The 24,569-nt window shown below is 38.2% G+C and overlaps 1 protein-coding gene across 4 annotated transcripts in view; it reads left to right on the forward strand.

Moving 5' to 3' along the window:
• Positions 1 to 24,569, forward strand: part of BACH1 (BTB domain and CNC homolog 1) — a 41,349-nt gene that overhangs the window by 1,859 nt on the left and 14,921 nt on the right. Inside the window, exons 1-4 of one of the 4 annotated variants that reach the window (XM_014551100.2) lie at positions 935 to 2,294; positions 4,722 to 4,833; positions 19,586 to 19,897; positions 23,166 to 24,512. In XM_014551100.2, the coding sequence (XP_014406586.1) occupies positions 19,646 to 19,897; positions 23,166 to 24,512 (1,599 nt within the window). In that variant the 5' untranslated portion in view covers positions 935 to 2,294; positions 4,722 to 4,833; positions 19,586 to 19,645. Of the gene's footprint in view, positions 1 to 934; positions 2,295 to 4,721; positions 4,834 to 19,585; positions 19,898 to 23,165; positions 24,513 to 24,569 lie in introns of those variants that run through there. The other 3 variants (XM_032476633.1, XM_006175273.3, XM_032476620.1) reach the window with 3 other exon arrangements.

Raw genomic sequence — 24,569 nt, forward strand, 5'->3', positions numbered from 1 at the left:
GCAGCCAGGAGTAACCTTATAACAGTATTGTAACAAAAATATTTACTATTCTTACTGTATTTAGTTTTTTGTTTTCTTTTTGTGGTTTGGTTGTTGTGGGGTTTATACATTTCAGAAAGTGAACTTAATTTGTTCTTGGTGAAGATTTCTTTAGGAGAGCACAAAAGGAGACTTCCTTTGGGTTTTCATGGCCCCTGGCTTTTCATGCCTTCACTGGTAGTTTCTGGTGGCAGAGATGAAGGTAGGGAGAATGGGAGTGGAATTAACAGGTGTCTTTGGGTCAAGTCTAGAAAGAGCTGTCTAATCAAAGGCAAACCATATGTATGTCTGTCTCATTGTCTTAGTTGTGGCGCTGGTGTCTTTATATCTTGGGTCATTACTTGTTGCTTTAAAAATGAGCACAGAACCCAAGCACACAGCCCACATTGCTGACAAAGTTTAGGAATGGGAAATGTGGAGTGGGGGGATCCGACCTATCTGTGGTCTAAAGAATGACTGATTCTTATTGATGGCAGTTTATTGAAAACATTTTGTACTGGGGAAAAAAATGCTTTACATTTGGGATTAGAAAGGAGTAGAAATCATACATTTTTTAGGGATTAGGGTTTCTAAGGTGGATGCAGGATTATTCATTTGTAAGAAAATACTAAACCTTTGGTTTTTAAAACTTTACTTTTGTATAAAATGTAGACATTGATCTTCAAGATACAGGTTAACAGTAATACATGCACATTATGTAACATGGGTTTACACCCCCCTTTTTTCTGCTGGGAGCATAAAGACTTTGTTAACCACTGCCAATAACACTTTCAACAGCTGGAGTACTTTTTTTTTTTTTTTTAAACTTCTGATTTCCTCTAGAAAGCTATCATTCTTTCAAAGTGTTCTTAATATTCATTTAATTTTTATTTCATATGTAGTTCTGTTCTTTTATGGTGTATTTTAAAGATTAGACACATGAATGTAAATTTCTTATTGTGTTGTTGATGTAAAGAATGGAAATAACAAAAAAATACAGAGTTGCCCATTACTTATGATACTGTGTAGTTTGAATTTGAAGGCAAGCCGGGTGGTTGATTAGTTTCATGGAAACGCCCTTAAGTGTAGTAATATGTAAAAAGGGGTAGCGGGACCACCGGAAGACAGTCTACACGTTGGAGCACGATTTGTATATAACACATTCTTCAAAAAATTACTCTGTCCTGTTATTCCTTGAAGTCTGCATTTTTGGGGGACCAAGTTTACAAGGGCTCCTTTAACAAAGATTAATAAAACTACACAGTCATCAGATCACTCGGGAAGTGGCATCCCCCAACCCCTCAAAAGAATGTTATTTATGCAGGAAATTAACCTTCTAGGCATGCTGGGCGATGGTTAGTATTTACCATTCTGTTAAATCTCATAGACCATATGCCTTCTGCACTCCTGTACTGTGAGAAATGTTGCTGAGAATAATGATTGCAAAGCCCTTTAAAATGACTCTTGTCAGAGATTCTTTTCTCAATGCTGATCTCTCCAAGACTTTTGTTTTAGGAACCATCTCTTCCTCCCAATTTTCTGATTAATGTTCTGTTAATGAGACAACTGCTTTAACCCTAAACTCACATTTCTTGAGGATTCTGCTAAATAGAGGGTGTATTTAATGTAGTGGAATGGATGACTTACAAAAGTATTTTGATTAAAAAAAATATGCTGACTAAGGTAATCTACTGAAGCCCAAGGTATGGATAATTTGAACATGGCTTGCCAGAATCCAGGCCCCTTGGAGAGGGTAAACATTTCATGATGGCAGATAAAATATAGACTTACGCCATCATGAAACTGGGCTTCTGGCTTAGGGCATGGCATTAATGGAACTGAAGTTGTGGGGTTGACAGAGAAGCAGTAAGTGAAGTCGTTTAAAGTGGGAGATCTGGATCTGGACTGCCGAAGTTCAAGTTCTCACTGTGTTAGTTACCTGCTGTGAAGCCTTGAGCAGATTTCTTCACTTAGTTGTGCCTCCTTTTCTCATCTGTAAAATAGGGATGATAGTAATAGAATCTGTGTCATGGAAATTGTTTACAAATTAAGTGCATTAGTACTTGTTAAGTGGTTAGCACAGTGCTGGCTCCATATGAAACATCAAGACGTAGGAAAGGTTATTGTCTGTTCTTCAAAATCAGGGAAGTGCTTGGTTATACAGCGACCTTTTGCAGCCTCCTTGAGCTGCATTTCACCCAATGATCACAAGAGACACTGAGAAGAAGCATGGGGGTGTGCCACACGTGGCTGCTACTGGCAGAACAACTCAAGTGGTAAGTTAACTGATCAGTTAACAGAAGCATCTCAAACCCCCAACTTCTTAGGGCAAGGAACACAGGACATAGCCTTTTATTGAAGAAATCTAACAGTCTAAGCAAAATGCTCTAGTGACAGTTATTATCAGTTAATTGGAATTGGTTTTTGAAGAAATAAAATCACTTGTCACTCTGCATCTAATCTGTTCTTCACATGATAGTTGAGGACACTGTCTGACAAGGTTAGGAGCCTGTCCTCTCCCTTCCTACTTATTAACATCAGGACAGAACTCATTTCTTGATTCTCAGTCCTGGCTTGTATGTTGTGACCATTTGGAATGTAAATTTACTTGTCAGTTACTTCTAAGGACTGTTTTTTTTTAATGACATGCTTATGCTAATATAGAAAAATTATCCACAATAAACAGTGTATGTGTTTACCATATGGCTTCTTGCACCTGTTAGTAATTCACAAAGGTTGTGGCAAACATTTTGACCATCCTTTTGACTAGAGTGTAAGTTTCTTGATGAGATAAATGTCTCCTCTTTTATCTCTGTGAAACATTGAGTGTGCTATGGCCATGTTTGTTCAGTAAACTGTCAGGTGCTGCACTGGTGGTATACTATAAGTTAATTTTAGTTCTATGGTTTTGAAACTTGGGAATATTTGAGACTGAAGGAGAGAACAGTCTGTGTTGTACCTCTAAAGTTATTTTAAATGTGTGCTGAGTTGAAACTTGTGGTAGTTTAGAATTCTGCTTTCTGTTTCCATCATTGGTGTGAGGATTAAGGAAGCAGCTAGATTTAAATCATTCATTTAGTTCGTCTCCTGAGACAGAAAGAAAATTTGTCTTGTGGCTTCTTTTTACTTGTAATTGACTTAGAATTGGATTGAGCAAAATGTAATTTGGGTCCTTTAGATGTTAAACCTCTTGTACGACTGCTGAAACTTTCCTTTAATATGATCACTCCTCTAAAACAGATCCTTTGTTTTGTTTAGGATCAGGGACAGTTTAGAGAATATTAATAGGATTATAAAAATTGCCCCCAAGCAAACATAAGGAACAAAGAAATAGTGGTTGCCAGAATCTTGGTTGTTAATGAGTGTCATCGGAGCACAGCGGGCATGCGGTGAAGTTGGTGTGCACTGGTTCCTTTCTCAGCACTGGCACAATTTAGGAAATGTTACCTCAATGCAGCTGAAACTGTGTGCAAATCATGTCCTTTTAAAAATAAATTTAAGTTATTTTTCTAATGCCTTGAGAAACTTAATATTTAAAGGATATTTTTCTAAGAAAATAATTATTCCCAGCTTCTATCTGGTAAAGTAATTTTCACTCTTTGTATTTGTCATTTCTTAGGTTGGCTCAGAGTCATGGTGGACAGTTGCACTCCACTCCCCACTGGCTCCCCCCCCCCCATGTGGAATTACTCCAAAAAGTGTTTTGTATAGTGGGGCCATTTTTTTCAGTTCCTTTGTAGCATGGGTATTGGCAATATTCTACCTCCAAGGTTATAGACTAACTTGGTGTGGGTATGGGGAATGTCTTGTCTCCCTCTTCTGCTCTTTTTTCCCCCCATTGATTTCTTCTCTTTACTGACTTGTCAGCCTCTAAGATTCCCAGGGGAGATGTTTTTGGCCTGAAGAGGTGAACTCTTAGGGCCTTGTTGAAGAAATGGGGAGACCCGTTCAATCAACTTCCTGTTTGCTAATATCTTCATATCTTTAATGCCTTATTCCTCCAAAATGTGCCAGTGCCTTTTGGAGGTCGGTTAAATAAGTGAGGAGAGTTACTTATCCATTAGAAAGTTTTCTCTAAAATATGTGGCTGTAAAAGATTTATTAGTCTTTCAGTAACTTTATTAGGTTATCTTTTTAGAATAAGTAGTTTTTGGTAAGGTCAGTACTTTCATTTGTGTGTATTTTGCACTAAAATATTATTTTATAAAATGTAAAGTGGTTGTAAATCTAGGCCCAAGGTGCTTCATTTTCAAAGTACCCAGTGTCTTTTGTGTCTGTTTTTCTGTGGACTATTCCTAGCATGGCTCAGGGCTCTCTCTCGATAGAATTTATTACTAAAATTAGAAGGAGAAGTAAGAGAAAAAAAAGCTATTGCCCTTTTAATCAGTTTTTCCACATTAGTAAGATATGTTTGAAATCGAAAAACATTTTGCCCAGCTGAACAAGGTTCTTTGCTTACATACCTTCATTCCCAGCTGTCATCCAGAGAAATCAAGGGAAATTCAGGTTAGGGATGAGTCTGTAGCTACTCTCAACTTTGCCTTCCTGTCTCTTTGTGGTAAAGGACTGTTGCAAGTATTATTCAAGCTCTAGATACATTTCTTTTTCTTCTTCTTCTTCTTCTTTTTTTTTTTTAAATTTTTTAAGTGCTTTGCCTTTGAGGGCATGCCTGTGTCACTGGCCTAGTTTGCTGTCTGTTGCAGACTCCAGCAAGAAGGCTGGGACACCTTTCCCTCCCCGGAGCAGGTGGGCGGCAGTGCTCCCATTGGCAGAGTCGCTGGGATACACGCACACCTCCCTGCCATTGGTTCTCAGGTACAGTGTGGAACCATCCTCCCTTCTTCTATTGAGTTAACTTTGACCAGCTCTCTGATCCCTGGAGAGTAAAGAATAATGTGTGTTTTCAAGTTTCAAGGCACTTTGGTCTCTTACCTTCCTGTGCATGCTGTACTTCTCCCCCAACTTACACACAAACACACATTCAACGTTTGGTGTGTGTAGATAGTAGGGCTGTTAAACTCATTTCAGCATTTGTGGTCTGCCTACATGTTAGGCATTGGGTTTACAATTTGATTTATTAAACAAGTATTTATGCCTTTGTATGCTAGGAACTTTTCTAGATGTTGGCCATACAGAATTTCTCAGAAGTGACAATCTGACAGGCAAACCTAAATTACCATACCATGTGTTAGTGCTAAAATAGCAACGGGTAGAATATGCCTTGAAGCCATAGGATATGAGAAGCTTAAGTCTTGGGAAATTAGGAAAGCCTTGGAAATGTCAGTGATGAATACATAGTTTAGTGGAGGAAGCAGCTTGTTTTGACAACACTTTTGAGCAGCCTAACGATGAATAGAGAAGAGAGAGAGATTTTAGTAGGGAGAGGTTGGATCAGGAAGGTTGTGTGTCTGTATGTATTTAAGATTAAGTCAGTGGGAAAAGGTTGAAAATGCAGGCTATGTCTTTATTTTGTCCATGGCTAATTCCTCTTATGGTTGTAAGATGACTGCCACAAGTTCAAGTGTCACAAGTAAATATGACTCAGTTTCTTGGAAGAACACTTTTTTTGTGATTATACATTGAAAAGTAGCTATCTGAGGAGGGTTCAGTATGAAGTCTACAGCTTAGAGATGTTAATTTTGACTCCCAAGTTAACATAAGTAACAATAAATAGATTTAAAAATTGTAGTTTTAGCTAGTGTACTGAGATACCTAGCACTATAGTGGCTATCGGGTTAGTGGATAAGGTTATTTTTAAATAAAGCATTTCAATTTAATATCTCTACTAAAATTTAAAAGTTTCAAATTTGTGATTAGTGCAGTATTCTAGTTGTTCTACTGTAACTGCTGCCTTATTTAAAATTGTTACTTAACATTTTTTCCTCTTTGTCTTTTTTTTTTTTTGACTCAAATTTATTATGAGTTGGAGCAAGAAGGTGTTTAAAGAATAGTTGGGAATTTGAAGGGCACCGTTTTGGTGGTTTGTTTGCTTTTTCAGTTACTTTGCATATTACATTTGTCAGCTCTTAGACCTGCAGGGGGTCATTCTCACCTAGATTCAGTTTTAGGGCTTTCACTTCCTCTGGGCAGTCAGAAATAAATAATGTAGATCACGGTTATGCTTTTTACGGTTTGAAAACAAAATGGACATATGAAGAACGTTTAATATTTCATTATGGATGTAGGACATGAACACTTAATATTATGTATTGAAAGTAGCATTTAGTGAACTATCTCCAGTCTATCAGTCTTTTAATTTTCCATATGTAGTTGGGTATAACTACAGACTTTGATTTGAGTTCAGCGTAGTTTAGTGTCAGATTCTTTTTATTGATCTATGAGATTGTTTATATAATCCAAGAAGTGTTCATCAGAAATTAACTAAGTATAAGGCAAAAAATTTCTCTTAAATGCCCCTTCAGTCTGTCTGACGTTCTCATCACACACAGAGGATGCTTGAGGCATTTCCCTCTATCCTTCGTTTTTACATCCTCCTCACCTTTACCCTCGCCCCCAACACAACCTGCAATTTAGGTCCTGTAACATGAATTGAAATGTAGTATCTGGACCTAGGGCACAAGACTTTTTAACCTCTAAAGTTAACTGACCCTCTCAGGGCTTCAGTTTCCTCATCTGTAGCAGAAGTGGGGGAGTGGGTTGTATTGAACAAATGTGCTCTTTTAGTTAGAAAAATCTTTAGGCCTGTGAAATTACCAATTATCCTGAACAGACTTGGATAATTTTAATATTTTCCTTTTATCTCATTGAGATCTTTATTAGGCTAGGTTCAGGAATCTCTGTATTTTGTAGCTTAACTCTGAGTTTGTGGACCCTTTTAAAATGCAGTTTTCTTTTGGTCACTTGCATAAAGATGGCAGTAGTAGCGCTAAAATATTAATGATGTTATGCCAGGCACTGTGCTGTTAAACGCACCAAACCATTTAATCCTTAGAGTAAGTGTTGATGGTGTTATCCTTACGGGGAACCTGCGAGGTCAGATATCTTACAGAAGACCGCACAGTTGGTAATATCTGCAAAGCCTTCCGTTCTTTCCAGTATCATGCTGCTGGTGTTAAAATAACCTGAAATTGACTTTTTTGGCATTTCCTAATTCTGTGTATTTGTTTAGCATTTCATCCTTTTTAAAGGGCTTTGTAACACAAGTAGGGCCAGGACTCCCTCCTTAAGTCTCAAGGATGCACATTGCCCTTGTTCATAGAGCTGGACCTGACTCGATGGGTCTTTTCTCCTTATTTTCCTGTAATAGGGTTTTCTTTTTCTGCATCAAAGCATTTTTTTTAACATTTTTTTATTGATTTATAATCATTTTACAATGTTGTGTCAAATTCCAGTGTAGAGCACAATTTTTCAGTTACACATGAACACATATATATTCATTGTCACATTTTTTTCTCTGTGGGCTGCCATAAGATCTTGTGTATATTTTCCTGTGCTATACAGTATACTCTTGTTTATCTATTCTACAATTTTAAAATCCCGCCTATCCCTTCCCACCCTCCACCCCCTTGGCAGCCACAAATTTGTATTCTATGTCTGTGAGTCTATTTCTGTTTTGTATTTATGCTTTGTTTTTTTGTTTTTGTTTTTGTTTTTGTTTTTTAGATTCCACATATGAGCGATCTCATATGGTATTTTTCTTTCTCTTTCTGGCTTATTTTACTTAGAATGACATTCTGCAGGAGCATCCATGTTGCTGCAAATGGCATTATGTTGTTGGTATTTATGGCTGAATAGTATTTAAAGCATATTTTTATTTTAAATTTCTGTAAAGTTTAATTTATTCTTTTGTGACCACTGTGAAGATACCAGTGGAAGCTACTGTGTTTTAGAGTTGCCCATGAATTTTCCAGGTAGTGAAACCAATATCCACTGATGACTGGAGAAAATACCTATTATAAAGGAGGAAAAAAGTAGTTGATATTCCTTGGAAACCTTCAAAACAACCCAAATAAATGTGAACTATATATATGTATTTGATTTATGGTTTGTTGTCTGAGCATTCTTCTGATTATAAAGTGACATGGGTTTATGGTTAAGAATTTGAATGCAGAAACAAATCAAAATTACTTAGATGTAACCATTGTTAGTATTTTGATATATATCCTAACTGGAGGTGGGGGAACCAAGGTTTCTGGACATGTTAAATGTGAGATACCTGTTAGACGTACAGGTAGTAATTTGAGTATGCGGTTGGACACAGGAGTATGAAGTTCAGAAGAGTGGTCGAGATTACACAGATATAAATAAGACAGTGTACAGCAAGTCCACGAGTGATTGTGTCCTCCTCGTGGGTGTGGATGAGTTCACATTGGGAGTGTGTGCAAAGAGGAGGGAATATCTGAACACCAGGCCCTGGCTCTCCAGCATTTAGACGTTTGGAGGAGACGGAAGATCCACCTCATCGACACATGGCTGCTGAGGACCTGGTAAATCAGAAGACTGTGGTATCCAGGAAAGCTAGTGAAGAAAGGATTTCAGAGAGGGTGTGATCACCTGTTGAGTGTTACTGAAGCTTTGCCACTTGGCAGTGTGGAGGCCACTGACCTCACTAAGTGACTCCCATGGATGGAGGGGAAAGGGCCTGCGTTTAGTGGGCTTAGATGAAATTAGGAAGAGAGGAAAGTGGAGAGCTGTGAATATAAATGGCTCTTTTGGGGAGTTCTCATACAAAGTGGAGCAGGAAATTCTACTGTAGATTGAAGGGTATGGGGAAGGGTAAGGAAATTTTATTTTAAGAGAAGAGCCATTACAGTATTTTTGTACAATAATGGGAATGTTGCCTGTTCTTCTTCTTTTTTTTTTTTTTTCATATTTTCCTTGGTGAGATTTTGCAGAAGTTTGTCAGTTTTATTGGCCTTCTCAAAGAATCAGCTCATGGTTTAATTCATCAGTTCTATCAGAAGCTAATGCAAAATTTTATTATGTGAGTGGTTTTCTTGATGGAAGTACAGTAGATTTCATCAGATTCTGGAAGTTGGAGAGCCAGTGCCCTAGTTTGGCAGTTCAATTTGTTTCTTTAGAAGATACACTTAAGACGTTTTTAAAGAATCTGTTTGAGTTGATACCTCTGTCAGTATAGGAGGGAGGGTATAACTCAGTGGTAGAGAGTATACTTAGCATGCATAAGCTCCTGGGTTCAATCCCCAGTACTTCCATTAAAAAAGTAATAATAATAATCAATAAATAAACCTAATTACCACGCCAAATGAAACAAACAAAAATGAAATAAAAAGTAAATACATAAAAATTAAAAATTGATATCTTTGTCAATATAAACTGTTAAATAGTATGAATAACGTTGTTCCCAAACAAGAATAAATCTTACTATATTTTTCTATCCTTTCTATCTCCTAGTTTTGTCAAAATAATCTAAGAGTTTAAAGACTGATTTTTCTATCAATTTTTTTCCATTTGAAGAATCTTTTAAAAGTTTCATTAAGACTCATAGCCAAGTTATCAACAGTTTAGACTTAACCGAGTTTTACTATTTTTTTGTTTAGTACCTATTTAAACATCTTTAAAGTTTGTTTTGACAAAGTATTGCATGTTCTTGGTTTAAAAAATAGATTTATCATAACACAACCTCATCTGTTGCACCCCACCCAACCCCTAATACTACTTCAGATATATTTATCTTTACCCATTTCTGTTATTTAATTTTTCTAGTGGTTTCTTCTGTGTCTCTAAGATGTTTATCCCTCGGTTTATTTATGAACCTAAGGTGTTATCTGTTTCCATAGCTATTGATTTTGTTTACTTCTACCATCTCCTTACCTGTATTTACAATCATTCCATTTCTGTTCCTGGTCACTGCTACAACTCCCATTTTTTTTTTTAATTTGGTCTCATTAATATAATTAGTATTTTTGACTCTGTACATTATAAGTCATATAAAAATATTACCTTTCATTTCTCTCTGATTCCTTCTCTCAGCTTGTCATTTTTATTTTGTCAAGGTTCATAATTATACTTTATTTTATAACTGTAATTAAGTCTTCCATTATTTGTCCTGAAAGTTGAAAACCAGGTAAGAGTGTTCATGTTGTTATACCTGTGTCAATATTGTGCACTGGAGAGCTAAGTAACATGCTGTTACACTTCTTACCTTACAGTTCCGTGTCACCCAAAAACATTTCTAACATCAAATTCAAATAATAGCAATTACTGAGACTCATTACTGTCCTGAGCATTATGTGTATTATTTCATTTGATCCTCCCAGTAAAAAGTAGGAGTCTTTCCCCTTAATCATTTAAAAAAAAAAAAAAAGAAAAAGAGGAGGTAATTCACTAATTCACTCTTTATGGGAATTTTGGAGAATTTTCTTTTTTTTTTTTTTTTTTTTTTTTTTTTCACTTTGAGTTTCTTGTAGGAGACCTAAGTTAACTGGGATAGTAACTACTGTACCTCCCTTTCTGCCCATCAGTTGCTCAACTTAGAAAGCCTACAGTTAACATCATATTTCATGGAATAGAGAATTTGAGATTTGCAGATACTAACTACTATATGTAAATAGATAAACAACAAGTTTATACTCTATAGCACAGGGAACTGTATTCAATAACCTGGTAGTAACTTATGATGAAAAAGAATATGAAAACGAATATATGTATGTTCCTATATGACTGAAGTATTGTGCTGTATACCAGAAATTGGCACAACATTGTAAACTGACTATACTTCAATAAAAATATGTTTAAAAAAAGCAAAACAATAAAAAAGAAAAATCATTTCATGGTGAAATATTGAACACTTTCCTTACAAGGGAATAAAGCAAGGATGCCCTCTCTCACCACTCTCACAATTCAATCAGCAGTAAGGTGGAAAAAGAAATAAGAGTAAAGATGGGTAAGAAGTAAAACTGTTTTTGCAGATGACATGATTGTGTACATAGAAAAATCCTAAGGAATCTACAGAGCAACTATCAGAACTAATAAGTGCATTAAGTAAGGTTACAGAGAATTCCAGGTAAATATGAAAAAAAATCAATTTTGTGTTTACATAGTAGCAGCAGAAAAACCAGAAAATGAAGTTTAACAAACAAGTTCATTTATAGTAACTACCAAAAAACCCACACAATACTTAGGAATAAATTTAACGAAAGATATGCAAGACCTCTTTACTAAAAACATCTGAATAATGCTAAGAGGAACTAAGACCTAAATAAATGGGGAGATAGTGCTGAGTTCATGCATCAGAAGACACAGTTTGTTAAGATATTAAGATATCGGTTCTCCTAGAATTGCTATATAGATTTATTGTTATCCTAATCAAGATTCTACTGGCTCTTACAACTTAATAATAAGAAAACAACCCAGTTAAAAATAAACAGAAGAATTGAACAGGAGTTTCACAAAATAAGATATACAAATGGCCAATTAGCATATACAGAGATGCTCAACGTCATTAGCCATCAAGAATGCAAACTAAAACCACAGTGAAGTACCACTGTTTGTTTATTTATTCGGGTTAGCGAAGATGAAAAAGACTGACAATATCAAGGTTGGTGAGAAATGTGGAGCAAATGGAGTTGTCATATATTGCTGGTAGCAGTGAAGGTGATACAGTTACTTTGGACAAGTGTTTAGCAATTTCTAAGAAGATAAACATGAACCTACTGTATCACTTAGGTTTTCTACTCCTGGGTATTTCATTACCCAGGAGAAATGAAGTTTATGTCTATGCAGATGTTCATTGAAGCTTTATTACAATAGTCCCAAATGGAAAATAATGCAGTTGTCCATCTTTATTACAATAAATAGTTCATCAACAGACAAATGGATAAACAAATAGTGGTACATCCACACAATGGCATAGTTTTAAGCAATAAAACCCCAGACATCTGATGTATGCAACCTGATTGTCATTAAGTTGCGTGACAAATGTGAAACCAAAGTACATGATGTGTGATTCCATTTATGTGAAAGTTGTAGAAAATGCATGCTGATTGAGAGTGACCTAAAGCAAATCATTGGTTACCTGGAGCCAGGGGAACAGGGCAAGAGAGACCTCAAAGGGGAATTGGAATTTTGAGGAGTGATGGAAATTTATCTTGATTGTGGTAATGGTTTCATTCACATATTCAGGTGTCAAAACTCATTGAATTTTATACTTTAAATAATGTAATTCATTCTATTTAAATCATACCTCAAAATTAATAAATAAGATAATGACTGACAAGTCCATAATATTCAGTAAACTTTATTGGTATGAGCCAATTGTGGTTGCTAGCTCGTATTTTCATAACATAGTCATATTCCATTGAGATGTAACAGCCCTTTAAGAGCCAGGTAGCTGCCAAATATGTTAAATAAATAAAATACTTCATTGTTTCTTAAATTCTTTGTAGTAAGAAAGTATAACAGTGGAATCTGTTATTCTTGTTTTGGTTCTGGAGCTTGGATCTCCTGTGTTTCTTCTTTCTTTCCTTTATTCCCTTCCAAGCTATTTTAAACTTATTACCCAGAATGAACAAATTTGGATTTGTTAATTTGGGAAGTTAAAAAAAACAAAACAAAACTTTGTTTTGGATCTCTTGGTGAATCTGTAAACAATTTCTTCAAACTTCCCTAAACATTAAAACTTCTCTCTTCCAAGTACAACTTTAGCTTCATAATTTCAGATATGGAATTAGATCAAGTAAATATAACGAAAGATCCACGATTACATATATAACTTTTAATAATAGGTAAAGTAAATGGGAAAAAGAAATCCAGTTTTCCCTGTGTGGAGACTCACATATGTTGTAATAATCATGAGTTGCAAAAATTGTAGTGCTTCCCCCAGCCCTCCACCTCCATTGTTAAAAAGCTGTAACATCTTTAGTTACATAAACATAGATTTGCCAGGTCGTTTTTCCATATATCACCGTAAAAGTCCTTAAACACAATGTTTTTGGTGCTGCTTGCTGTAGCACCAGTGCTGCTTATGTTAATTCAAACTTTTGTTGTTTTCTGTTTTCATTCAGCTTTTTTTTTTGGTCTGTGCATCCATGTTCCTTATTCAGTCATACTCAAAAATTTTTTTTCATAAGACTGAGAGAAGCTTGTTTAGAAAATGTGATTATCAGATACAGTGTTTAAACAACTGTGATATTTAAGGTCTGTAAATGGTTAAAGAAAATAGCAAGTCTTGGTCACTGAGTTATTCTTACTGGCTTTTCCTGGCAGGTGAGTCAGTTCTTAGAACATTGGAAGAATGCTGACTTAAGTTATTGCCTCTGTTTTCAATTCCCACAGATTTTTTTTTTTTTTTTGGATGTTGAGATTCTTTCAGAATTGGGAATGGTAACAAGAAAAACCCTATCTGTAAAAAGATTCTGCCCTGTGGGCATATCTACCTTAAATTAAAAACAAAAACAAAAACAAAAAACAATTTTTTTAAAAGGCCCTTAAAACACAAAAGACTAAAGATATAAACACATGCTACTGTTGGGTCTTTGCCATCCACTTGAAAAGTAGAAGATAATGCTCACCTAATTTCAGGACACTTAAACTCTGGGTTATCTTAGGTATATTGTAACAGGATCTGGCTTATAAGATTTTGAAGCTAAGGAGGGAGCCAAGAAGGGTGACATGATATGAGGAATTTTCCTGTCTTCTGAGCCACTGAAAACCCTGCCCTGAAATGGGATGAGGCAAAAGTAATTGACAGGGTGATGGAGGTGTTGGCAGTCAGAAGCAGTAAGGAGAAAAAGGCAGAAATTCCAAAAGGCCACTAGAAAGAAGGGGAAGACAAGTTCTGAGGAACTCAACCAGACTGCAGGTGGAGGGCACTGCTTTAATATAAAGGCCATGACTTTTGTGCCATTTCTGATGTCCAGGGTCACAGATCGCTCACACCCAACCATACACACACACACACACACACACCCTTGGCTAACAGAACTGTTTTGAAAATAGTTGTTCTCGTTAATAGACAACTATGGTTAAATGAGAATTGACCAGAAAGTAGTTTTTCATTTGAAGTCTTACTGCAAATACCTTCAGGAATGTCCACATTTCTGTGTACATTGGTAATAATGAACATTGTCATCTCTTTCACCCCAAAGTGTCATTTTCATTTTGAACATCTCTAGGTTACGTTCTTCTTGAATATAGGGACTGTCTTTTGTTTGTGTCTTCGTGGCACCTAGGCTTTTGTGTGGTGCGGGTAGGCAGTTGTAGAAAGAGCGCTTGTTGTTGTTCAGTGAAGATAAAGAATGTTTGGATGATACTCTTTTCCTTTTAAACTAGTCCTTGGTGTTAGATTACTCTGTGTGTCTTTTTTACATTGAGAGTTAAAAAGCAACAAAGTCCTGTGAGACTTAGGTGAGTATAATTCCAGCTCTTTGGTACCCATGGAACTCCATCCTCATTCTGAATTTCTGTTACGAAGAATTGTAGGTCTGGCTCGAATATTCACCTCATGATTTTAAGTTTTTTTTTTTTTTATAAATTATCCTTAAAATTATTAAAATATGATAAAGCCACCATATCTTGTTTCATTTTTTAAAAAATGATTTTGAAACCAAAAACATCAAGTTTTTTAGACATCAAGTGTATTAAAACTTAAGTTGTGTATATTGGACAGAGAGCAGAAGTTATTTCCAAACTGAGGTGCAGGAAGCTTTAAAATGCCTGTTCATCCTTTATCAGCATTACTGAATGAATCAGCAATTTGCTTAGGTCAGTGAACCTTTGTTTTGAATTATGACAATAGTTTCTGTTTCCAAGAATATAGAAAAAATTCTGGTGTAACACGGGAATCTAAATTTGGTGTTAATAAATTAACAGAATTTTAGGTATGGAAGGCTCCGTGGGAGTGTCATATGTTACTTTTTAGGTTTGAGAAATGTTAGAAGGTGACTGAGATACTAGAAGGTTGTGTCCCATTCTTACTGACTTAGTCATCACTTAATGTGATTTGATCAAAATGGACTACTGACCATTTAGACGGTTTTCAGAATTAGGAAAACTGAATTTCAGAATTACCTTCTGTAGTGCTCTGTGCTAATGAGGTCAGGGTTGAGTGGTTGTATTGGCTGTGTTGATAGTTGTCAACCTTTGCTCTTCTCTGGCCACTTGCCCTGCAGGTGTTTCTAGGTCCCAGAGCTGGGCTCCCTTTTGCTCCTGCTGACTCTGGAAAAGCTAACCAAGAACTGTTCTCTGAGTACTTGGCTCAGTGGCATTGTTTCCGTGTATATTGAAATAGCTGACTGTGCTGTGTTTGGAAGAAGATGTAGATGATCTGGGTTTTAGATTTATACTAAAAATCCCAAGTCATTCATTCAGAAGCAAGTACCTCCATTAGGGCAGGTCCTCTGTTATACGCTTGAGCTGTGGCAGAGAACAAGCCAGGAAAGGTTTTGACATTTAAGCGAAACCTAAAAGGTGAGGAGTTAGCTAGCTGAAGAGTAGAAGTCCAGAGACTGGGTGCAGCATGTGCAATGGTCCTGAGGTCAGAAGGACCTTAGTGCCTGTGGGGCAGGAAGGAAGGATGGCCAGGCTGGAGAACAAGAGAGGGAGACAGAGGCTTTAGAGGAGGCTGGGTTAAAAGATAGAAAACATGCCCATTACAGGTCTGGAGGACATGCTAAGGATTTAGAATTAATCATAAGAAATTCAGAATTTATTGTGGGGTTTTTAGCAAGAGACATAACTTTGATATAGGGGAATGAATTGGAAGGGACCAAAAGGGGCTTGAGGGGAATCAGGCTTTTGTTATTTTTATCGTCATCATCATTAATAGCAGCTAATATTTATTACTTCTTTGTTATGGGGCAGAGACTTTGCTCAACCATTTACCCTTACTGTCTCATGTCGACCTCAACAACCCCAGCGAGGTGCTCTTATTATCCTTGTTTTACAGATGAGAAAACCAAGACCCAACCCAGTGAGGTTAAACAGGTTGCCCAGGATCATATAGCTAGTAGGTGGCAAAGGTGGGATTTGAATCTGGGCACTGTATGATTCTGGACCCTGTTCTGTTAGCCAGTGGGCTTGTGTTTTCAGTATATGAGGTGATGGGCCACTATTGATTCTTGAAATTGAGTGGATCGCAACTGGAATTTTTTTTTTTTTTTAAATGGAACAGAGTAGAAATTAGAGTACTTTGCACTAGTAAGGTAAAATGTTGACAGGTGAAAGTTTGTTTCTCTCTTTGTTTTATGTAGCTGTATTTGTACACATGTGAGCTTGTAAGCCATTGCAAGAGGCTAAGTAGCATTTGTCCAGGCAAGAGCCAGTGGTGGCTTAGACTAGAAGTGTAGCCGTGCAGATGGAGAGAAGTGGGTCTTAGTTGTAAGAGGCAGAGGCACCAGGTCTCGATAAGAAATTGGATCTGGGGCCAAGTGTGGGAGATGTCAGGGGTGAGTCCTGGGTTTCTGGTGGGAGCAAGATCAGTCCACTCTAAGGGAGACTGACCCTTCCTAGAGCGGTCCTCCCAGGTGGCTGTTCTACCACCGAATTATCTAGCATCTCTCGGCTGCAGCTGATGGGACTTGGGGTTGGCATGCATATGACTCAAATCTGTAAGCTGGCCATGAATTTAGGAGACAACTTGTCATCCAAACTGCCTAAACAGAGGGGTTGAGCCAAGAATAAATTCTCTCTTAAGTTTGAGGTGAGCAGTGAGCAAACTGGTGGCAGCAGATCGCACGAACCTATGTGGGCGAACAGCAGCTCTGGAGTGATGGTATGGCAACTGGTCTTTCTTTGTGTTATGTAAACATATCGCTCCATTTATTTAGGTGTTCTTCAGTGTCTTTCAATACAGTTTTTTTAAATTGAGGTAAAATTGGTACATTAACATCATATAACTTTCAGGTGTACACCAGTATAATTCTACATCTGTGTGCATTACAAAGTGATGACCACCTGTCACTATCCATGCATTTGACCCCTTTCACACATTTTGCCCACCCCTGACCCCATTCGCTTCTGGTAACCACCAGTCTGTTCTCTGTATGTATGAATTTTGTTCTGTTTGTTTTGTTTCCTTTTAGACTCCACGTATGAATGAGAGCGTACGGAATCTGTCTTTCTCCACCTGACTTATTTCACTTAACATTATGCCCTCAAGGTCCATCCGTGTTGTCGTAAATGGCAAGATTTCTTTCTTTCTTTTTTTTTTTTTTAATGGCTGAGTAGGATTCTGTTGTGTATACATATCACATCTTCTTTCATTCATTCATCCACTGCAGGACATTTGTGTTGTTTCCATATCTTGGCTGTTGTAAATAATGCTACAATGAACATAGGGTGTGTATATCTTTTCAAATTAGTGTTTTTGTATTCTTTGGATAAACACCCAGAAGTGTTAATGATTTGATCATATGGTAGTTCTGTTCTTAGTTTTTTGAGGATTCTTCCCATTGTTTTCCATAGTGGCTTCACCAATTTACATTCCCACCAACAGTGGACGAGGGTAAGATTGGTATGGTTTTAAGGGTGGGCAAGGCAGATGCCAGGAGAGAATAGAAGGCCAGGGACTTGGATGCAGGGACAGAGCAAGGCAGGTGGTCAGCTGTTGAGTCTGGCGTGGCTGGAGGGTGTCTGGTCTTAGGGAAGGTGGAGGACAGTGGTCTGTGTGGCACCCCCCACACAAGGCACGTATTTCTTTGAATGGTGGTTCCTCCCCACTATTCCTAACACCAGTTCCTTGTGTTGATAACTGAAATATTAAGACTGACTGCCAAAGGGAATTTGCTGCTCTTTCATATGGGTGCAAACCCAAAGTTGAGTTAGTCCTAGTGCATTATTTTGGAGTGGCCATGATTTCAGGTGGTATGCTGAATCAGGAAATGATAGGTTGTGATTCTTAACCCTGGGTAGAGTTTAACCACAGAGTGAGAGATTTTATTTTCGTTGACTGTTTCTGAGGAACTCAGCTATAATGAGCACCTTAAAAATAAACACATAAGTAGAATAGAATTCATAGATGCATACCACGTGTCTGTGACTATAACACCCTGTCTCTGAGGTGGAATTCACCTGTGATCTGGGCCTGGTCTGTCTGAATGTTAGTAGTTCCTGTTTCTCCTTTCATTTTTGTTTGGAGTGTAGTGAATCTGAAAACAGTAACATTTATTCAGTCACCGAACATTTGAGGACCTTCACATTTCAGGCAGTGTGTAAGGTGTCAGAAGAACAGAAGTGACACAGGGATGACCTCTGAAGCTGTGAGGAGCTTCTCAGCCTCCCTCATCGTGATTGCCATGCCCTGGTGGGTCTGCATGTACCCGGGGGTGCTCACTGCTGGCCATTGTGGTTTGGGAGAAAATACTAGAACTTCTCTTTTTAGCCTCTGACTTTCAGCCTCTGTGTTTTGTAATGTATGTAATATGTAAGACTAGTACATGTCTGAAATATGTAGACAAACATGCAGACGTTGGGGCTGCCTTTTTTTGTCAGTAGTGTGTATCTGATCAAAAAATGTTTGGAGGCTACTATATGTTAGTATGCGTTTTTAAAAATAGACATTTTGGATAACTTTCTCTTAGGTTTTAACATTTTGAGAAAACCAAGAGTTTCTACCTGTGACAAACCTTGTTCTTAATGATGGAGTAGTCATACTTGTAGCCTACGTTTTGTAGTGTAAAGTAAGACTTGTGATGTAAAACGAGACTTATCACTAAGATCTGGCCTGGCACATTTGAGTCTGTCAAGGAAGTCATTTTCTTCTTGTTGGAGGAACTTTACCGTTTGTAGAATGTGTCCCTTGTTCTGAAGCAGCAAGGCCTCCGACCAGCTGCCAGAAGTTGGGGAATAGGGCATGGAGAATGGTGGGGTGCCGTATGCCAGTTGCCCTGCTCAACCCCATCCCGAAGTGTGACCTCTGGTGACCTATACACATGCCCATTAACATCTTATAGTGCCCAGGATGGGGATGCCACCCAGAAATTTCTCAGCCCCCCATCTCTTTGCTCATTAGAGGTGAATTTCTCAGTATGGTGTGTCTCATTTTCAGAGAGCCATGAAGTCCTTGCTTCAACAAGGTCTTCCCTCCTTCACCCTCCCTCTTCACCAAGAACCTTTTTTCCCTAAAATTAGAAAAACTGCTCTCAAGAATCCATTTTAAATCAGGTAAACTGAATAAATACTTCCAGGTGCTCTATTTTTTAAAATTTATTTTTATTAATTTTTTTTTCCTCTTCCCTTTTTTTTAATTGAAGTGTAGTCAGTTTACAATGTATTCATTTCTGGTGTACAACGTAGTGACATAGTCATACATACATATATACATATATGTTCCTTTTCATATTATTTTTCATTATAGGCCATTACAAGGTATTGAATATGTTCCCTGTGCTATAAAGTAAGACCTTGTTTATCTATTTTATATGCAGTAGGACCTTGTCGTTTATCTATTTTATATACAGTAGTTAGTATCTACAAATCTATTTTCTATACGGTAGTTAGTATCTACAAATGTTTCTGGGCTCTCTAGAGGCCTGTTTTCAGTTCTGTCTTAGTGGTGAGTATTTTAATTTATATTTGCCAGTGTCACGTTTTATAAGCCTATTCCCCAAAGTTTTCTGTGAGTGAACCCTGGCCTGTGTCTTCGCAGGGTTGATGACACGCAGAAGCATGCTCTCTCGGACCTCCCCGGCGCCACCTGCCACGCAGAATGTCGCTGAGTGAGACCGCGGTGTTCGCGTACGAGTCCTCGGTGCACAGCGCCCACTTGCTGCTCAGCCTGGACGAGCAGCGCCGCAAGGACGTGCTGTGCGACGTCACGGTCGTGGTGGAGGGCCGGCCCTTCCGCGCCCACCGCGCCGTGCTGGCCGCCTGCAGCGGCTACTTCCACTCCAGGCTCGCGGGCCAGGGCCAGGGCCAGGGCCAGGAGGACGCCGGGCTGCGCATCACTCTGCCCGAAGAGGTGGGAGAGGGTGCCGCGATTCCAGTTCAATCTGAGTTACATCTCTTGCGGTTAATCAGTATTCTAAAGATAAAACGCGGTCTCCTTGTCATCAGGCTGAAAAGTTCCCGGGTTCTGCATCAGCACATTTCTTTAACTTTCTTCATAGGCATGATGGGTATGATGGATTACGGGTAAAATGATTCACTTTGGATGTTAGTTAACAGTATTGATGAGCAATTGAATATCTTGACCCCTTGTTAGACTGTTTTTGATGAAATGACCCAGCCAGTGGATTACAGACATTGAAGTGGTCACACTCTGAGGGGCCACACTCTGTGCCAGCCCCTCCCTTTGGACACTTTTCCTGTGTTGGGAAACTGACTGGGGTTAGGGTTCTCCAAAGCATCCAATTCTCTAAGAGGTGCCCTCATGGAAAGTAGGTGGTCCACAAGTGTTTCCTTTCTCCCCCCTTTCTTCTTTCTGTGCAGCTCTGCATTGGTAGAAAAAAGGTGATTTTGTGTCATATTTTAGAGCCTTGTTCTTTTAAAAAAAAATTTTATTTCTATAGAGCCTTGTTCTTACACACCTTTTGAAGGCCCACCAGCCTGTTGTGGAGCTCCCACACCAGAACTTTAGGTCCTTATTATGGTCCTGCCTCCAACAAACCTCTCTCTGGGCAAGACTACTGGGTACACTGACTCAACTCTTTTTTGTTTGTTTGTTTGTTTAATCTCTTAGAAAAAAAATTTTTTTTGGAGAGGGAGGTAACTAGGTTTATTTTATAATTTTTTTTAATGGAGGTATTGGGGATTGAACCCAGGACTTCATGCATGCTAAGCACGTGCTCTACCACTGAGCTATACCCTCCCCCTGACTCACTCTTATATCATAATAGTTTGCTTGATTTCAGTACTAACTGCAGCTAGAAGAAAGCTGAGCCTTGTGGCATCGGGACACACATAAGAAATTGTTTAGAGGAATTTAGACATAGTATGTAAAACTTCTCTGTGTATGGACAGGTCTGTGTGAGCTGCTCTGTGATGACACTAAGTCTCCAGTTTGGCTTAACGCTGGCATGCATACATCCATGAAATTGGTGCTGCAGTTTGGAGAATCAGCAGGTTGTCACTTCTGTGGCAGGAGTAAGAGCAAATAATACAATAACAAGACAATGACAAGAAAGGCCAACTATAGGTTAGCCATTGTTTTTTAGAAAGTTTCAACATATATTATAACAGAGATATCCTTGTTATGGTCCGTAATTTCAAATTACTTAATAAGACTTTTCAAGTATAGAAAATTTTGATTCACGTAAACTGAATGAAATGTGTATGTGTCCATGCACTTGTGAATACAAGTGCATTCATTCTAATTTGAGTGTAAATTGTAAGTTTTCAGATATTTGAAGTATTTCATCATAGTGACAGATTGAAAAGATTATTGTATAACTCACTGTCTTAAAAGCCTTTTTGATTATTTTAAATTATTAAATTTTTTTTAATTTAGAATTTTTATTGAGATAACTGTAAATGCACGTCCAGTTATAAGACATAATGCAGAGGGATCCCTTGTACACTTGTCCAGTTTCCGTCAATGGTAACATTTTTCAAAATTATAGTATAATAACACAGCCAGGATTCTGATATAAATACGGTTCACTCATCTTATTCAGACTTCCCCAGTTTTACATGTACTAAATTGTATGTGTGTATGAAGTTCTATACAGTTCCATTCCCTGGGTGGGTCCCAGTATCTACCACCCCATTCAAGATACTGAGCAGTTCCAAGAGCCGCCCAGCGATTCCTCGTATTGCCCTTTTATCATCACCCCCACTTCTTTCCTGCCCTCTGCTCTCACTCCCTTACCCTCTCCCTCCGTTCCTAATACCCGGCAACCACTAATCTGTCCTTTCCTAAAGTGTCATCATTTCAAAAGTGTTATATAAATGGAATCATGTAATATGTGACCTTTTGGGATTGACCTTTTCCCACTTACCACAATTCCCTTGAGATTTATCGAAGTTGTGTGCATCAGTAGTGTGTTCTTTTTACTGCTGAGTATTCCATAGTGTGCGTGTACTAGTTTGTATTTAACTGCACACCTACTGAAGGGAATCAGGCTAATTCCAATTTTTGGCTGTTAGAGACCAAATTGCTGTGAACATTTGTGCATAGATTTTTGTACAAACTGGAGTTTTCATTTCTCTGGCATAAAAGAACAGGAGTCCACTTGCTGGAACACATGGGTAGTTAATGTATAGTTTTATAAGAAACTACCAAACTGGTTTTCAAAGTGGCTGTACCATTTTACATTCCCACCAGCAATGAATGACTAGTCTAATTTCTCCACATCCTCACCAGTGTTTGGTGTTATGGCTATTTTTTTATTTTAATTATTTAAAAGCTAATTAAGTGCTCACAGTTTAGTAAGTTTTTAAGAAGATCAAAAAAAATTATACTATATTGATCACTCTTAGAGGAATTCAGTGTTTTAAAATTAATTTTGTATTTTGAGCCCAGAGTGAGGCTTTCCCTGCACTTCAGAAGGTTTCCTTTGCCCCCTACTTTGCAGAGGCAGGTTCAGTGTAAATGTGCAAGTTTCTCCTGAAAGGTTTTATTACCTAGAGTCTATGAGTCTTTGCTGACACAGTACTGGGCACGATTTTTAGACCTTCACTTAGATCACTTTTTAACTCTGAATCTTTAAAAATTTTATTAGAAATTTTTGGCATGGAATAAAGATGATAGTTAACCATTTACCTTGCGTTCACCTTGGATCAGGACTACTTTAAGTGCTTTAGATATATTGTTTTCCATCCTTGAAAACTTCACTTTTGTAGTTTCTAGCAGTTGGGGAGTTGTTTGGAAGATAGTGACCACGTGGACCTGGGCTGGCAACAGACTCCTGGCATTTGACTATGTTGCAAGTTGTGTCTGTGCTGCTTTCTTCCATAGATGACTTCTTTCAGCTAATGTGGAAAATTGTGATAATGTTTATATCTCTTCCTCATCTGAGCAAACCGTAATCCATGGGTCATTAAGAGTGGAATCTATAAAGTGGAGGGTGTGGTCCTAGTGAACACAGTGTGATAAGCGTGCTTTTCCAGACTCCCTTAGCTTTGCATTTCCTAGAAGAATATTTTTTCTTTCCAAATTAATTAAAATACCCTTTTTATAATTATCAGGAAACTGCTACTCATCTCACTCTTCTCTCCTTCTTCTCTTGTACTTATCTACTAGACAGCCTCCAGGTAACAGATTCTGTTTTTATTTTGTCTGTTAACAGGTGACAGTTAAAGGCTTTGAACCTTTGATTCAGTTTGCCTACACTGCGAAACTGATTTTAAGTAAGGACAATGTGGATGAAGTGTACAAGTGTGTGGAATTTTTAGGTGTACCCGATATTGAGGAATCCTGCTTTCAGTTTCTCAAATATAAGTTTTTGGACTCCACTGCAGACCAGCCAGGATGCCCAAGAAAAAAATGCTTCTCGTCATCCTGTGAGAAAACAGATTTTAAATGTTCCCTTTTTGACCAGAGGGATTTAGAAATTGATGAGGTGGAGGAATTCTTGGGAAATAAAAATGTTCAGACCCCTCACTGTAAACTCCGTGGGCATCAAGGCAGTGCAAAAGTGTCACCTCCTCTGCAGGACAGTGCCAGTCAAACATGTGAATCCATGTGCTTAGAAAAGGATGCTGCTCTGGCTTTGCCGTCTTTATGCCCCAAATACCGAAAATTCCAAAAAGCTTTCGGAACTGACAGAGTCCGTGCTGTGGAGTCCAGTGTCAAAGACGTTCAGGCTTCTTCTGTTCAGCCAAATGAGACATCTGAAAGTGATTGTCTGGGAGCAATCCAGGACTGTGCAGATCTGCAGGTGATTTTAAAATGTGAAGACAGAAAATTAGCAATGGAACATGAAGAAACCAAGAAAAAAGATCCTGCTTCTCAGTGCCCATCAGACAAAACAGAAGCGACTCCTTTCCCCCCGGCTTCTGCAGACCCTCATGGGCTCTATACTCTGTCTCTCTTACACACGTATGACCAGTATGGTGACTTGAATTTTGCTGGGGTGCAAAACAAGACAGTGTTAACAGAAAAGCCTTTGTCAGGTTCAGATGTTCGAGAGGAGAAAACTTTTGGTGAGAGTCAAGATTTACATCTGAAATCTGACTCTGGCCCCAGGGAAGATAGTAGTAGCCTTGCCTCGAGTGATCTGAGCAGTGTGGAGCGAGAAGTGGCAGAACACCTAGCAAAAGGCTTCTGGAGTGACATTTGCAGCACGGACTCTCCCTGCCAAATGCAGTTATCACCTGCCGTGGCCAAAGATGGCTCAGAACAGATCTACTCCCAGAAACGGTCTGAGTGTCCCTGGTTAGGTATCAGGATCAGTGAGAGCCCAGAACCTGGTCAAAGGACTTTTACAACCTTAAGTTCTGTCAATTGCCCTTTTATAAGTACACTTAGTGCCGAAGGCTGTTCAAGCAATTTGGAAATTGGAAATGATGATTATGTTTCAGAACCTCAGCAGGAACCTTGTCCCTATGCTTGTGTGATTAGCCTGGGAGATGACTCTGAGACGGATACCGAAGGAGACAGTGAACCCTGTTCAGCCAGAGAACAAGAATGTGAGGTGAGCGGAAAAATGAGTGTGTCGTAAAGTCATCATTTTACCACCATTAATTGGGGT

The sequence above is a fragment of the Camelus ferus genome, chromosome 1, assembly GCF_009834535.1.
Source record: "Camelus ferus isolate YT-003-E chromosome 1, BCGSAC_Cfer_1.0, whole genome shotgun sequence".
NCBI lineage: Eukaryota > Metazoa > Chordata > Mammalia > Artiodactyla > Camelidae > Camelus > Camelus ferus.